Raw genomic sequence first — 14,530 nt, 5'->3', positions numbered from 1 at the left:
CAACCTTGAGCTCTGTAACACAATACCACTATTACGTGACCTTTAAAATTCACACACTCTTTTGCTAATTAGAAAAAAAAATCTCATTATTCTCCAGTCTAGGGACTTTTAAAAAATATTTGTTTAAAAATATAATTGGCATACAATATTCCATTACTTTTAGGTGTATAGCATAATGATATTTGTATATATTGTGAAATGATTATCACAGTAAATTTAGTTAATGCTCATAAGCACAAAGTTACAATTTTTTTCCTTGTAATGAGAGAATTTTTAAGATCAACTCTCTTAGCGCTGTCAAACACACAATACAGTATTACTAACTATAGTCACCATGCTATTACTTACTTATAACTGGAAGTTTGTACACTTTGACCACCTTCACCCTTTTGCCTACTCCCCAAACCTCACGTCTGGCAACCACCAATCTGTTCTCTGTGACTATAAGTTGTTTTCTTGGAGCTATTAGATTCCACACATAAGTGAAATCATACAATACTTGTCTTTCTCTGTCTCATTTCACTTAGCATAATGCCCTCTAGGTCCATCCATATTGTTACAACTGGCAGGATCTCCTTTTATGGATGGATAATATTCCTGTGTGTGTGTGTGTGTGTGTGTGTGTGTGTATCAAATTTTTTAAGCCATTCACCCATGGACAATTAGATTGTTTCCATGTCTTGATTACTATAAATAATGCTGCAATGAACATGGAGGTGCAGATGTCTTTTTGAGATAGTGATGTTGTTTTCTTTGGATATATACCCAGAAGTGGCATTGCTCGATCATATCGTAATTCTATTTTTAATTTTTGAGGAACCTCCATATTGTTTTCCATAGTGGCTACACCAATTTACATTCCTGCCAACAGTGCACAGGGATTCCCTCTTCTCCACATTCTTTGTGCTACTCTTATCATATATTCTTCTTCTACATATGCTACAAATTTTACCATTCATCATTATTATTTTGTTTTAAACAATTAGTAGTCTTTCAGAGAACGATTTTTTTAATTAAAATGTTTCCTTTATTAAATTGTTGGCTTTCTGGAAAAAAAACATTTTAATTCAATAAGTATTTGTTAAATGTTAATGAATTCTAGGCACCAGAGATATAATAGAGCATAGTAAGGTAAAGCCCTTGAGCATGGGGAGCCTGCAGGCTACTGAGAAAGGAGGTCAACACATAAATGGAAGGGTTACACTGTGACCATCATTATCTGTAATAGAGCACCACTGTAGGACCTACTGTAGAGCAATCGTCAACAAAGTCTTCTCTGAGAAAGAGAATACCAAGATCTTAAGAATTTGTAAATTATGAGATATTTTAATTCAGGACCAGAATGAATATACAACATTCATAGGTAATTTACTGTGAAATCATGTGATTATGTCTTGATAGAAAATTTTAATTATTCACTAGCAGTTCTCAATGATTTTTTTTTTTTTTTTACATTTTATTTTATTTTGAGGGAGAGAGCAAGTGGGGGAGGGGCAGAGAGAGCGGGGAGAGAGAGAATCCCAAGCAGGCTCTACACTGCCAATGCAGAAGCCGATGTAGGGCTTGATCTCACAAACTGTGAGATCATGACCTGAGCTGAAATCAAGCTGGATGCTTAATCAACTGAGTCAACCTGGTGCCCTATTCAATGGTTTATAGAGGTATTCAATACATATTACATTATGATATGCAAATTTGTTTACTGATGGAATTTTGAAGAACCAAAAATGTATTTAGCCCTTACGTAAAAATTCAAAATTTGGAAAACATTTTAAAAAGTCTTTTCTTTTTTAATAGTCTTTTATTTTTACCCATATAGTCACCATTACCAGTGCTCTTCATTCCTTCCTATGCATCTGGGCTTCTATCTAGGATCATTTCTCTCCAACTTGAAGCTTCCTTTGAGGTTTATTATAATTCAGGTCTTTCAGATACATATTCTCTTAGCTTTTGTCTTTCACCATCTTTTTAAAGAATATTTTCACTGGATTTAGAAATTTAGGTTCATTTTTTTTTTTTTTTTTTTCAGCACTGGAAAGATGGCATTCCTTTATCTCCTGAACTCCATTGTTTCTGATAAGAAGTCTGTTGTTACTCTTATGGTTGTTCATCTAAACATGCTGTGTTCTTCCCCTCTGGCTACCTTTAAGATTTGCTCTTTATTTTTGGGTTTTGGCAGTTTTATTATGATATACTTAGGTATGATCATTTTTGTACTTCTTTTTCTTGAGCTTCACTGAATTTCTTGAATCTACTGATTGATGTCTTCCATTATTTCTAGAAAATGTTTAGCAGAGAAAAACCTAAAATACTAAATACTCTAATAAATATCTTCCTTCTGGGATGTAACTGAACATCTGTAAATTGAGTGATATGGCCCACTGGTCTCTTCTGGGTTTTTTTAGTCTTTTTTCTCTCTGAACTACAATTTGAATGATTTCTACTAACTTATCTTTCAATTCACAGATCCTTTCTTCTGCTCTGTCCAGAATGTTTCAAATGAATTCATTTCAATATTGCATTTTTCAGATCTAGAATTAGATTTGGTTTTTAGATTTTCCATTTTCTTCAAATTTCCCATTGTGATCATCCATTTGGTCCTCCTTTTCCAGTTTGACACATTTATGATAGTTGCTATCAAGTTCTTGTCTCCTAATTCAAACATTTAGGTCACCTGTGGGTTTACCTCTATTGTTGGTTTTATTTCCTCATGAGCAGCATCTTTTTATTGTATAATGGCTATGCAGTAGAGACTCTGGGTTTTTATATCTTCCCTTACTAAGTTTTGACTTTTTTTTTCTGGAAGGCAGTTAATTGCTGGCAGGTCATCTTGATTCTATGACAGCTTGGTTCGATGATGGGCCTATCTCAGCCTTTGTCCATGGTACCGGGGTTTTAATCCTTACTTTTAAGACATGATCCTTATTCCTAACACTTGGACTTTCTGTGATCTCAGATTAATACCGGTAATGTTCAACAAAATCTCTCCACGTTAGCTGCATAAAACTCCAATAACTCTGAATTTGTGATTTCTGAAATCTCTATTCAGCTCTCAGTTCCCCAGCATCTATTCTCTGTAATTCCTCCTAGAAACTCCCTTTGCATATGCACACCATAGGATCCAACCAAGGACCTGAATGGAATAACTATACAGATTTCTGGGGCTCCTTGTCTGCTCTCCATCCTCTCCAGTGCCCCACCTTACAAATTCCAGCCACCTTAGCAGCCCCAAATTCTCATCTGTTTCCTCTCTCAGCCTCTGCTTCCTCCACCAAGCAATATCACTCACTCTTTGGTTTCACTTCCCTTTTTTTTAAATTTTTTAAATGTATTTTTTGAAGGAGAGAGAGAGAATAAGCACATGAGCAGGGGAGGGGCAGAGAGAAGGGGAGACACAGAATCCAAGGCAGGCTCCAGACTCTGAGCTGTCAGCACAGAGGACGACATAGAGCTCAAACTAAGGAGCCATGAGATCATGACCTGAGCCGAAGTCAGCCGCTTAACCCACTAAACCACCCAAGTACCCCTGGGTTTCAGTTTCTTATGCCAGATTCACTGCCAGACAGAAAGCTGTTGTAAATGTGGAGCTCACTTCTTCTGCTTCCCTCCTCTTAAGGATTACAGCCCTCCGATTTCCCTTGTTAAATGTCAGAAAATAGTTCTTTCATATAAGTTACTCAATTTTATAGCTGTTTAGAGCAGAAGAGTACATCTGATTATCAGTTACTCCAGCATGGCCAAGTCAGAAATTCACTAGTATTTATTCTTTAACATGAGTTTTAACATCACTTACTCAATAGCTTTTTAGATTAAAGCCTTAGAAAAAGCCTAAAAAAGCCTAAAAACTAGATTAAAGCCATTTACTAGTCCTTTTGTTGTTATTGTTGTTGTTTTTTCTATTTTTAACTAGATCTATTTTGTAAGCTTTAGCAAATTCAAGCCCTAAAGTAGAAAATGTATTCTTTTATTTTATCCCAGTTATGTGATACATAGTTTCAAAGTCAAATAGTTCTACAATGGTTGAAACAAATAAGAACTTTGTTTTCCTCCCATGTTTAATCTTTTTTTTTTCTCTATTTTATGATGTTTTGACATCTTAAAAAGCTTGCTGGCCAGAGACAGATGTTCTCTCCCTGGGCTAACCAATTCCTAGAGATAGAAAAGGGGTTAGCTAGATAGAAGACTATCTTTCATATGCAAACCAATCCCAAAATTTAGCCCTAAACTACTCATCTAACTCTCACAGGGAGGCAATATTTCCCCTGCCCTAAATCGTCCCAGGCCCAGGTACCAAGCAACTAAAGACTACCCCTACAGCCAAAGGCCTATGGGAATTATTCATGCTAGCCAATCCTAAATTTTTAACCCTCTCCTGCATTGCTTTCTCAAATAAATCCCAATGGAGGTTTTAGCCTTCACTCTCTCCTCACTTCTGTGTTCTGTCTCCTGACCACCTTGATACTTCCCCTGTGGCCCTATGTAGTGTATCCCTTTGTTCCCTTCTCTCACTGGCATTAGTCTCTCCATTCCATGTTGTCATTCAGTCATATCTCTATAAAGTAAATCCTGGGTTTAATTTTAGAATACTACCCTATCCACCCCCTAAAAGCCTCAAAAGCCACCTTTCAAGCTTTTAAAGGGATATCTCTGGTTTTCGTCATGAAATAATGTTTCAAAGTAACATGCTTATATTAAGTGATTTTTTTGTAGTTTTAGATACTATCAGTTAATTGCTTATTGTGGAGGAAAAATATTAGCTCAACACCCTCCCCGACAGATTTTACATTCTCTTCCCTTCATTCCTCCAATATATTATAGATCATACTTTTTGTTAGACTAATACTTAGTGTTTATTGTGTATATGTAACTATTTTTCAGGGTTTAACAATATAATTACAATGATTATATTTCCTTTTCTCTATCACTTCTTAATTTTCTTAGAGTTAATATGTGTTTTGCTTTTTTTATCTTCATTCCCTTGTGCAGTTTTCTATGTAGTTATTACTAAGTCGTTCCCAAACTTTCTATTAGGATTCCATTAAAATTCTTCTCTTAATATCCTCAAACTAACAGCTCCTATTAAAATAAAGAAAAAGATTTTCGGGACACCTGGGTGGCTCAGTTGGTTAAGCATCAGACTTCAGCTCAGGTTATGATCTCATGGTTAGTGGGTTCAAGCCCCATGTTGGGCTCTGTGCTGACAGTTCAGAGCCTGGAGGCTGCTTTGGATTCTGTGTCTCCCTCTCTCTCTCTGCCCCTTCCTTGCTTGTGCTCTGTCTCTTTCTCTCTCTCTCAAAAATAAACATTAAAAAAAAAAACTTTAAATAAATAAAAAGATTTTGATTATGCTTATGAAGATAAGCACCCTATTAATTTGTATTATTTTTCCAGTGCTAATTTCAACTTTTATTTAAGTGGACATACATCCACAAAATTCTTGAAAAATTGGCAAGCTCAGGAAAACTATTTTGCAAAGTAAAAGAAATAGCATAGGTAAGTTACCTTTAACAAAACTATGCCTGTTTTGTGTGTGTTTTGTTTTGTTTTGAGAGAGAGAGAGAGAACACAAGTGGGGGAGGGGGCAGAGGCAGAGAGAGAGAATCTTAACAGGCTCCACGCTCAGTATGGAGCTGGATGTGGGGCTTGATCCCACAACCCTGGGATCATGACCTGAGCTAAAATCAAGAATGGGATGCTCAACTGACTGAGCCACCCGGGTACCCCATGGTTTTGTTTTGTTTTTTTTTTTTTTTTTTTTTTTGTAAACTATGCTTAAAGAACTATCTTCAATACTCAAGACTTAAGCAAAATAAAATTCTGAAGATTAAAACTAAAGGTTAAAAAATATACAGCATGGAGGAAATGTTCTAAGATTTCACTAAAATTTAACCGATGTCATAAAACTTTTAGGACTAACAACTAATCAATGAATCCCACATCTGAATGAAACAGTGCTGCTTGTTTTAAAGAAAACTTTGAGATACATTTAAGATTCTAAGAAGCTTTTTAAAAAATATATTGATTTTGAGAGAGGGGGAGGGGCAAAGACAGGGAGGGGAAGAGAAAGAGAGGAAAGAGAAAATCCCACTCTGAAAGCGCAGAGCCCAATGCCAGACTCAATTTCACCAAAGGTGAGATTATGACCTGAGCTGAAATTAAGGCTCGTGATGCTTAACTGACTGAGCCACCCAGGTGCCCCTAAGATTCTAAGAAGCTTAACTGTAAAAAGAAGCAAATTCTTAGCATACCAAGCTCTGGTGTGAGAGGAAGTTTAATAAAGTGAAGTCTGAAGCCAGACTGACTCCATTCCCAGCTCCACTATTTACTAGTTCTAGGACCTTAAGAAAGTTCTTTTACCTAACAGTACCTGTTTCCTCATCTGTAAAATGAGGATGATAATAAGAGTATATATACTTTGAGGGGTTGTTATAAAGACTAAATAAGTTAATCCATGCAAAAACAATTAGGGTTTACATAAGAAGAAAGGAGAGAGGGAAATTAAAAAAAAAAAGGTACTCTCTGAACATTTGCATCCTCTCAAAATTCATATGTTGAAGTCTTCTCCCCAGTGTGATGGTATTTATAGGTGGGGTGTCAGGGAGGCAATTAGGTCATAAGGGTGGAGCCCTCATGAATTGGATTAGTGCCCTTCTAAGAGACATAAAAATCTCTCTGTTCCCTCTGCCATGTCACTATATAATGAGAAGATGGCCATTAGGGAATCAGAAAGCAGGCTCTCATCAGACACCAGATCTGCCAGCACCCTCATCTTGAACTTCCCAGCCTCCAGAAAGGTGAGAAATGAATGACTGTTGTTTAGGCCACCATATCTATGGTAATTTGTTATTTCAGCCCAAGCTAAGACCTGGTAGAAGAGGGTAGATGAGAGAAGAGCAAGACAGAGAAAAATGCACGTGTGATAAACACTCAGAACCGCAGACAGTTAAGATCTTAGGAAAGAAGACCTCAAGATTATGAATTTTCCAGTAAGTTGTTTCTTTAAAAAACACCAATATAGCCCATGGTATATAAACAGAATACTGTAAAATATCCAATAAAAGGACACTGCATTTGCTTCTTTCTCATCCCCTAAAAAAAGAACATAATTAGTGTAAATTATTTGAAGCTGTAAAAAGGCAATTTTATATCTAGAAGAGAACTTTAACATTACCTGTATGGAAAAATACTTTATGTCATCAAACTTAATTACAGTGTTCTTCTCATCACTTTGGGGTAGCAAGCTACACATTTTTGTACATTTTACAATGTTGTTTATAGAGATGCGAATGAACAAATTACTGTAATATTGTAAACCAACTGAAAATACACAGATATTTAGGAAGCAAATTTTATTGTAACGGTACAATAACACATTATATAATTAATTCATTAAACAATTCAGATGAAACCTAAGAATTAAGCAAATAAATAGGATAATTGTAGAGCATATTAAACAATTTTAAAATTCTTTAAAAATAGTATTTCTGCCCATCAATAGTAGGCACAAATAGGAAGATTGCTTACTCTTTAGTCACTTCTAATATTTTCTAATATTTCTAATATACTAGTCATTTATATTTCTATCCTCACATTTCCATTATAATTTTTTGCAAATGTTTCTATATGTTATTAAGGTGATTAAATATTTGAAATATATAGTTAAAAACTTCTCTAAGCATAATTATGTAGAAATTCAAAAATTCAGAAAAGTCACTTGAGAGTAATTTATTTTTAACATTAAGACAACAAAATTTAAAGCAGTTTTCTATTCTCTCATTCATTTCACTATATACTTATTAAAACTATACAATATTTTTATTTTTCATAGCACTCCATGAATTAAAACAATTTTGTTTTTATGATTTAATTAATTTTATTTTAAAATCTCTTTGTATAGAATTCTCTTCAATAACTTTTACATAAAAGACAAACACCAACTCTTCATAACAAGACTGGTTTTATGTGATGATAAATCTAATAATGAGAAATCCATTTAAGTAAAGGCACCAAGATAAATTAAATCCTTTAAACAATGTTTAAACAGCACAATTATTCCTTAGAAATAATTAGTATTATCATCTAAGATATATAATTCTCCTTTAACTTATATGGTGATTGAGGTGGATTACAGATAGCTGAAAAGCTTTTTTGTCACTTTGCACATCAAAAAGTGGAGATTATTTTCCTCTACTCTTCAGTCTGGCCCTGTGACTACTTTAAAATGCAGTGGACATGACCAGGGCTGAGTCTAGGACAGAGTAAGAGAGGCATCAGTCAGGGTCCAAAATTTAAGGGGACACCAAAAACTTTAGTAATCAAAATAATATATTAAGGTAATATTTTTAAAAAATCAAAATTAATGCAGAAAAAAACATATGATGAAAAGACAAGCCCTTGGGACTCCATGGAAAGAGAGAAAGGTCTAGCCATTTCAGCTTTCCAGCTAAGTTCATTCTTCCAGGAATCTTCACTAAAGCACCAAACATGTAAATGAGCCATTTTAGATATTCCAGCCCTTCTGAACTGCCAGATGACTGCAGCACCTGCTGTGTAATGTGAAGCAGAATTGCCACCTAGTGAATGCACATAGTGATTGATAATAAAATAGTTAATGTTTTAAGCCACTAAGTCTTGGCGTGTTTTGTAATGTAGCAATATTTAACTGAAACAGATGCATGATCATGCTATGTTTCTTAAATCAAAAGAAAGGATACTCTTAGGCGTGAAATGTCTGCAGTTCTTTACATGAATAGCGAGGCAGCCAACCTAAAAACAATCAAAATAAAAACATAGCACATGAGTTTTTAAAAGTTAACTTTTTTCCATTTTACTCTAAACCAAACCATATATATTTTTAAAAGCTCCTCTTTGCTAGTTTTTCTTAAAAAAAAATATTGTTTCTCACTAGAAATATCTATTTAATGGAAAACACCAGAAAACAGAAATACAGAAGAAATATAGGCAGGATTTATGCAAAGTAAAACTAAAATGAACACAAAGAAGAAAAAAAGAGAGGATCATTACTAACTTAAATCCAACCATCACTCTTCGAATCATTGTTATTTTATATTAGGTGAAAACTGACAAAATGTAGCATCTTGCATATAATAAGAAGAAATATGCCTTGCTTCAGATAAGCTTTTTTATCTAGTATCCTAAAACCACTTTATTCATTCAACAATCATTCATCCACTATACTGTGCCAAGGGCTCTGAAACATTCATTTTCTCTTGTACAAGTTGTTTCTAAATGTTAAAGAAAATTCCAACTTGTGTTTAAGCATGAAACCAAATATAAAATGAATACATGAATTTTTGAATACTGTTATGTATTATTAGCTGAATACATTTATCCATGGTTGGTCTTAAAAACCAAGTAAAAACAACTGCAATATTATATTAAACACTGTGAAACAAAATATATGGCCCAATGGTATTTTTAAATGTATATAAGTAATTTTAAAGATTCAGATTGGCTTTAAAACAATACAGAAAAAAAATTAGCATTCAATATTTAATTAGAAGACTACAGTATGTGAATGATGAAATCCTGAGAAGATAATACTGTGGTCTACTTCTTAAGGAAACATAGATATGAAATGTTATTTTAAAGGGAAAATTCAAAGTTTTCCAATGCAAAGGGGTATAATGCGTATTACACAATCTAGGTGGGATTTTAAATGGTACTTCCATAGGTGATCCCACGAATTTTTTTTTCTTAAAATTTTTAATGTTTATTTATTTAGAAGGGAGAGAGAGACAGAGTGTGAGCAGGGGAGGGGCAGAGAGAGAGGGAGATACAGAATCAGAAGAAGGCTCCAGGCTCCACGCTGTTAGCAAAGAGTGCAATGCGGGGCTCAAACTCACGAACTGTGAGATCATGAAGTTGAAGTTGGATGCTTAACCAACTGAACCACCCTGGTGCCCCAAACTGTTTTTATTTCTTAAAACTGGAGTTATACATTAGGTAGGTAAAACAGGCAAGTATAGCTACAATTCTAGATTGTATAATTCTACGCTTTAACATTCTGCCATAAGTCATTGCTTGCCTGCCAAGTGTTTCAACATGAAGCCATGAACAACTACCCTAACTTTCTTTATATTTCAATAGTTCTTCATACTTTTACATAACAGAACCATAAAAAAGAAAAAATTCTATTCAAGTACAGAAAAATATTTAACAGGCAAAAATATAATAATGCCCATTGACAGGCTATGGGTAACATATGTTGCCACAGATTTTGAGATCCATCTGTGGGTCAAAGCACTAACCATGTCAACACTTTCACCCAACCCCCCAACACACATTAGAATAGTAAAGCAACAAGAAGGGTGTTCACTAAAGCACTTTATGTGCCCAATTTTAAGATAGCTTTTTCACCATTTTTTTCTGAAAAAGGGATCTATCAGAATGAGGAATAGAGTGTTTTGATATAATTATCATTGCAGACACATGTACAAACCTTGCCAAATACCTCAGAATGAGTCACAGAAGTTTCAAAAAGAAAGTGATGTGACAAATCCTACACTGAGAGGAGCTATCACATGCCAAACATCTGTCAGATATTTCCAACTGACTTTTAAGAGAAGTTTATTAATGTCTAGCAATATGTAATTCAAATAAGGCAAATACAAACTACAAAGTTAGGAAGTGTGAATGAAATCAAAATACCAGTTCAAAAGAAATGCAGAAGTCCTATTCAAGAGTATGGATTACGGAAGTGACTATGTCAACAATAATGGACATGCTTACAGCCCAAAGGCATTTCAAAGAGTCTTTTTCTAAGTTTAGATTTGGACAGTGAAGGCTTATACTCCAACTTTCATTGTGATGTAGGAAAGTGCTATATAATTACATGGATAAATGCTCATTTTGTAAAAGAAAAAGAAAAAGAAAAAAGTATATATTAATACAGTCTTACTTTTTCTCCCCAAAAAACGTGGTGTTAAATTCATCATATATTTTTAATAAAAAAAATGTACAGTATATGATAGGATCTAGAGAAGAGAGATTAGAGAAACTCTCACTTCATACCCATTAACTATTCTAATGATGTTCACAAATAAAGACAGCTGTAAAAGAATTCCACATTTGCTAGTTCTAAATATACATAGATCCTCATGTCCTATACTCCATAGCACCCAAACGAAAAAACAGATTTTTCTACTTCTCAGCATAGACATTAGATCCTACCTGTGTGTTTGTGTGTATATGTATAATTCATGAGCGTGTTTCCCTTTTGTTCCTGGGACTTACTATTTTGGGGATAAGGGAGAGGTGTGGAGTCAATTTTCAAATTGTAGCTCAAAGGCTCCTAAATCTGACAATATAATCACTTGACAAGCACAATAAAAATACTGATTCTTAGACCCCATTCTCAGATTCCAAGTTAGCAGATTTTAAGAGGGGGCCAAGAATCAATGTTTTGAATAAGTATCCTAGGTGACTCTGATGTACCTAGAGTTTGGGAATTCAGTTTTTGAATTAGAAAACATTTTTTTGCCTGTGAATCAAGATGTTTTCCCTAATTTCAGTGATTAGAATGCTTTTCTAACTCAAAGAAAAAATGAAAAATTTACAAATATGTTATCAGAAATATTTTCTACATATACTTTTTTTTTTTTTTTAATTTTTTTTCAACGTTTTTTTATTTATTTTTGGGACAGAGAGAGACAGAGCATGAACGGGGGAGGGGCAGAGAGAGAGGGAGACACAGAATCGGAAGCAGGCTCCAGGCTCCGAGCCATCAGCCCAGAGCCTGACGCGGGGCTCGAACTCACGGACCGCGAGATCGTGACCTGGCTGAAGTCGGACGCTTAACCGACTGCGCCACCCAGGCGCCCCTACATATACTTTTTGAGAATCAAATAATAAATGTTAACTAGTCTTCACATAAAATAAAATAATTTGTACAGGTTTACTAAGGATTAGTCACACATACCACATCCCCAAATGGTACCAAAGTTGGAACTTGAGGTGTTACTTCCAGTTCTTCACTTTCAGACCCTCTAAGAGTTTTTCTCAGCATCTACAATGTAAATAAATTAATATAAGACTTTAGGAGGCAAACAAAAACTAGATAAAAGTTTACTTCAACAAATATTTTGAGTATTTAGTATTTATCAGGTATTAGTCTAGGCAGTAGAATATAACTAGAAAACTCATCCCTACCCTCAATAAGTTTATCAATAAATTAACAGAGAAGCAAAACGTAAACAATTAAATATAAGATCATTAAAGGAGTCATGAGAGAGGAAAGAAGTGTATGATACCATGAATAATGAACTCTCCTTGCTAACTAAAACTGACCATCATTACCACATCTTAGTCTCAATCTGACATGGACTTGAGACCATATCCCACAGAGGACAGTGATCGTGCTTGCAAGTAAGTTATCCCAATATTCACCCAGTTCATCAGCCACTGAAGGAATTGGAATTTAATCCTTTGGAATAGTAGGTACATAGGAATGGAGCAGTGGGCAAATGGCTTTGGTTCTTAGTTGTGTGATTTCCTCCAGAGTAATTTCACTAACTGATATTTGTGGGTTGAATTTAACTTTGTTCTTAAGGGCTCTGGTCACTACACATGATGGTTAGCTTTTAAAATTTTCAAGACATTTTAGTATAGATTTTAAAAGAGAAAGAGCATTAAAGTGAATGGAGGGGAAAGGCAAAGGAACTAGGGAAAAACCTACTAAAAACCTAACCTGAAAGGAGAATTGTATTTATCCCCAACTTTTGCTAACTTGAATCAGTATGGCCTTACTTATAAACATTAACTTCCCAGGAGTCTGTTGGTATGTGTCTTTTTAAGAATTGTTCTGTTTTGATGTATATAATAAATCCCTAGTTATGTTGAAATTTTTGCTTCAAAGTAAATAACAAACACTTTGGTTGTACTGAAAAAACTTGTTGTATATGTCCTAGATCATTTTGCTATCATTGCCATCGCTGCATCTGACTGGTTTAATGGACTTTATATATATGATTTTTATGTATTTGTATAATTTGTAGTTTAAGATAACTGAGTGACAACCACTATGTTGTAACAAAACTATCAAACTGTGGTACATTACATGTGTATTTAATGTGGACTCTCAACTTTCTATGGACCCTCTTATTATGGAAGTCTACTTTGAATGTGGTTTTTAATAAATACAAAATAATTGGGGAGGGGGAGTAATTCCTTTAGAATACTGATTCTCAATTTATCCTTAATTATGTGGCAAAAATATTGCCTTGCCTCTCAGATCACTACCTCTTTACTTTTCCTTCCTCATCTGAGCAGAGTTGTCTTCAGTGACAGCAACACAAGCAAAACAATTCTTTGCCAAAATTCCATCAGAATCTTGAGTAAAAGTTCTGAAGACTAGTCTCATAAGGCCTACTTATACCACCTAGAATTTTTCCTGAACCTGCAGAGACTTTTTATTTCAGTTAATTCCACTATGCCTTCCACTATGAAAGGCCCCTTATTCAAAGCCCCTTGAATAAGTCTCTCGCAATACCTCTGTACATTCACTCACATTGTTCTCTGTATTTCATCCCCAGTGACTTTTTTGACTACTCTCCTCTGTTCTAGTTTTCTTTGAAAATCCACCAGCCTACACACTTACCTTTTCCCTCATATATTTCTACTTCCTAGCCCTAATGGAAACCTTAATTAATGTCCTTACGTTAATTAACATTTACTAATGTGCTGGCATAACTATATGCCTGGCACTGTGCTGATTCTCCTTTGAAGTGTTCTTGCCTTTAATAAGTTCAGCCTGGAGTTTAAGAGAGATGAGTGAAGAAAACAATTATTGCTTCTCTATAAGAAAAACAATTGCTGGGGGCGCCTGGGTGGCTCAGTTGGTTGAGCATCCGACTTCAGCTCAGGTCACGATCTTGCGGTCCGTGAGTTCGAGCCCCGCGTTGGGCTCTGTGCTGATAGCTCAGAGCCTGGACCCTGTTTCCAATTCTGTGTCTCCCTCTCTCTCTGCCCTTCCCCCGCTCATGCTCTCGCTCTCTCTCTCTCTCTTTCTCTGTCAAAAATAAACAAACATTTTAAAAAATTAAAAAAAAAACAACATAGATGCCTTCCATTTCTTAAAAAAAAAAAGAAGAAAAACAATTGCTGAAAAAACAGAATTTTATCTTTATTTTTTCTTTATTGAACCCAGATCTCCTACATGGGAAAAAGAATAACTTAATTTGATTGCTCAGACCCTCCCATTCATTGTGCAAACTACAAGTGCCTGGAATTATTAACTCTATAAAATATTTAAGTCCTCTTTTCCCCGCCCAAGCTCAGGAGCAATGACTCTCTTTCACCCTCTGTGGTTCTGTTCCCATGAAACAATGACATTCACAGCAGAGCCCAGGGATTATCCCCTAGAGTATGGAAAAAAAATATTAGAATTTAACAATTTTCTTTAACCATAAAGTAAGTATATATAACTGACTATAAGCAGTAGACAAATATTCTGAGGCAAAGTGTGAGTTTGATGTTCAGAGAGGCGCATATCATTGCCTTCATGAGTTCT

The 14,530-nt window shown here is 34.9% G+C and overlaps 1 protein-coding gene across 7 annotated transcripts in view; it reads right to left on the bottom strand.

The window, feature by feature from the left end:
* Window positions 1–14,530, bottom strand: part of CATSPERT (catsper channel auxiliary subunit tau) — a 160,186-nt gene that overhangs the window by 104,972 nt on the left and 40,684 nt on the right. For 5 of the 7 annotated variants that reach the window (XM_078451010.2, XM_078451014.2, XM_078451013.2 and 2 more), the window contains exons 2-4: window positions 11,942–12,028; window positions 8,715–8,766; window positions 7,172–7,317 (exon numbers count right to left, since the gene is read on the bottom strand). In XM_078451010.2, coding sequence (XP_078307136.2) covers window positions 7,172–7,317; window positions 8,715–8,766; window positions 11,942–12,028 — 285 coding nt within the window. Of the gene's footprint in view, window positions 1–7,171; window positions 7,318–8,714; window positions 8,767–11,941; window positions 12,029–13,260; window positions 13,345–14,530 lie in introns of those variants that run through there. The other 2 variants (XM_060622950.3, XM_078451012.2) reach the window with 2 other exon arrangements.

This window comes from Panthera onca, chromosome C1 (assembly GCF_046562875.1).
Source record: "Panthera onca isolate mPanOnc1 chromosome C1, mPanOnc1 haplotype 2, whole genome shotgun sequence".
Taxonomy (NCBI): Eukaryota; Metazoa; Chordata; class Mammalia; order Carnivora; family Felidae; genus Panthera; species Panthera onca.
This window is presented reverse-complemented; position numbering and strand designations above follow the sequence as displayed.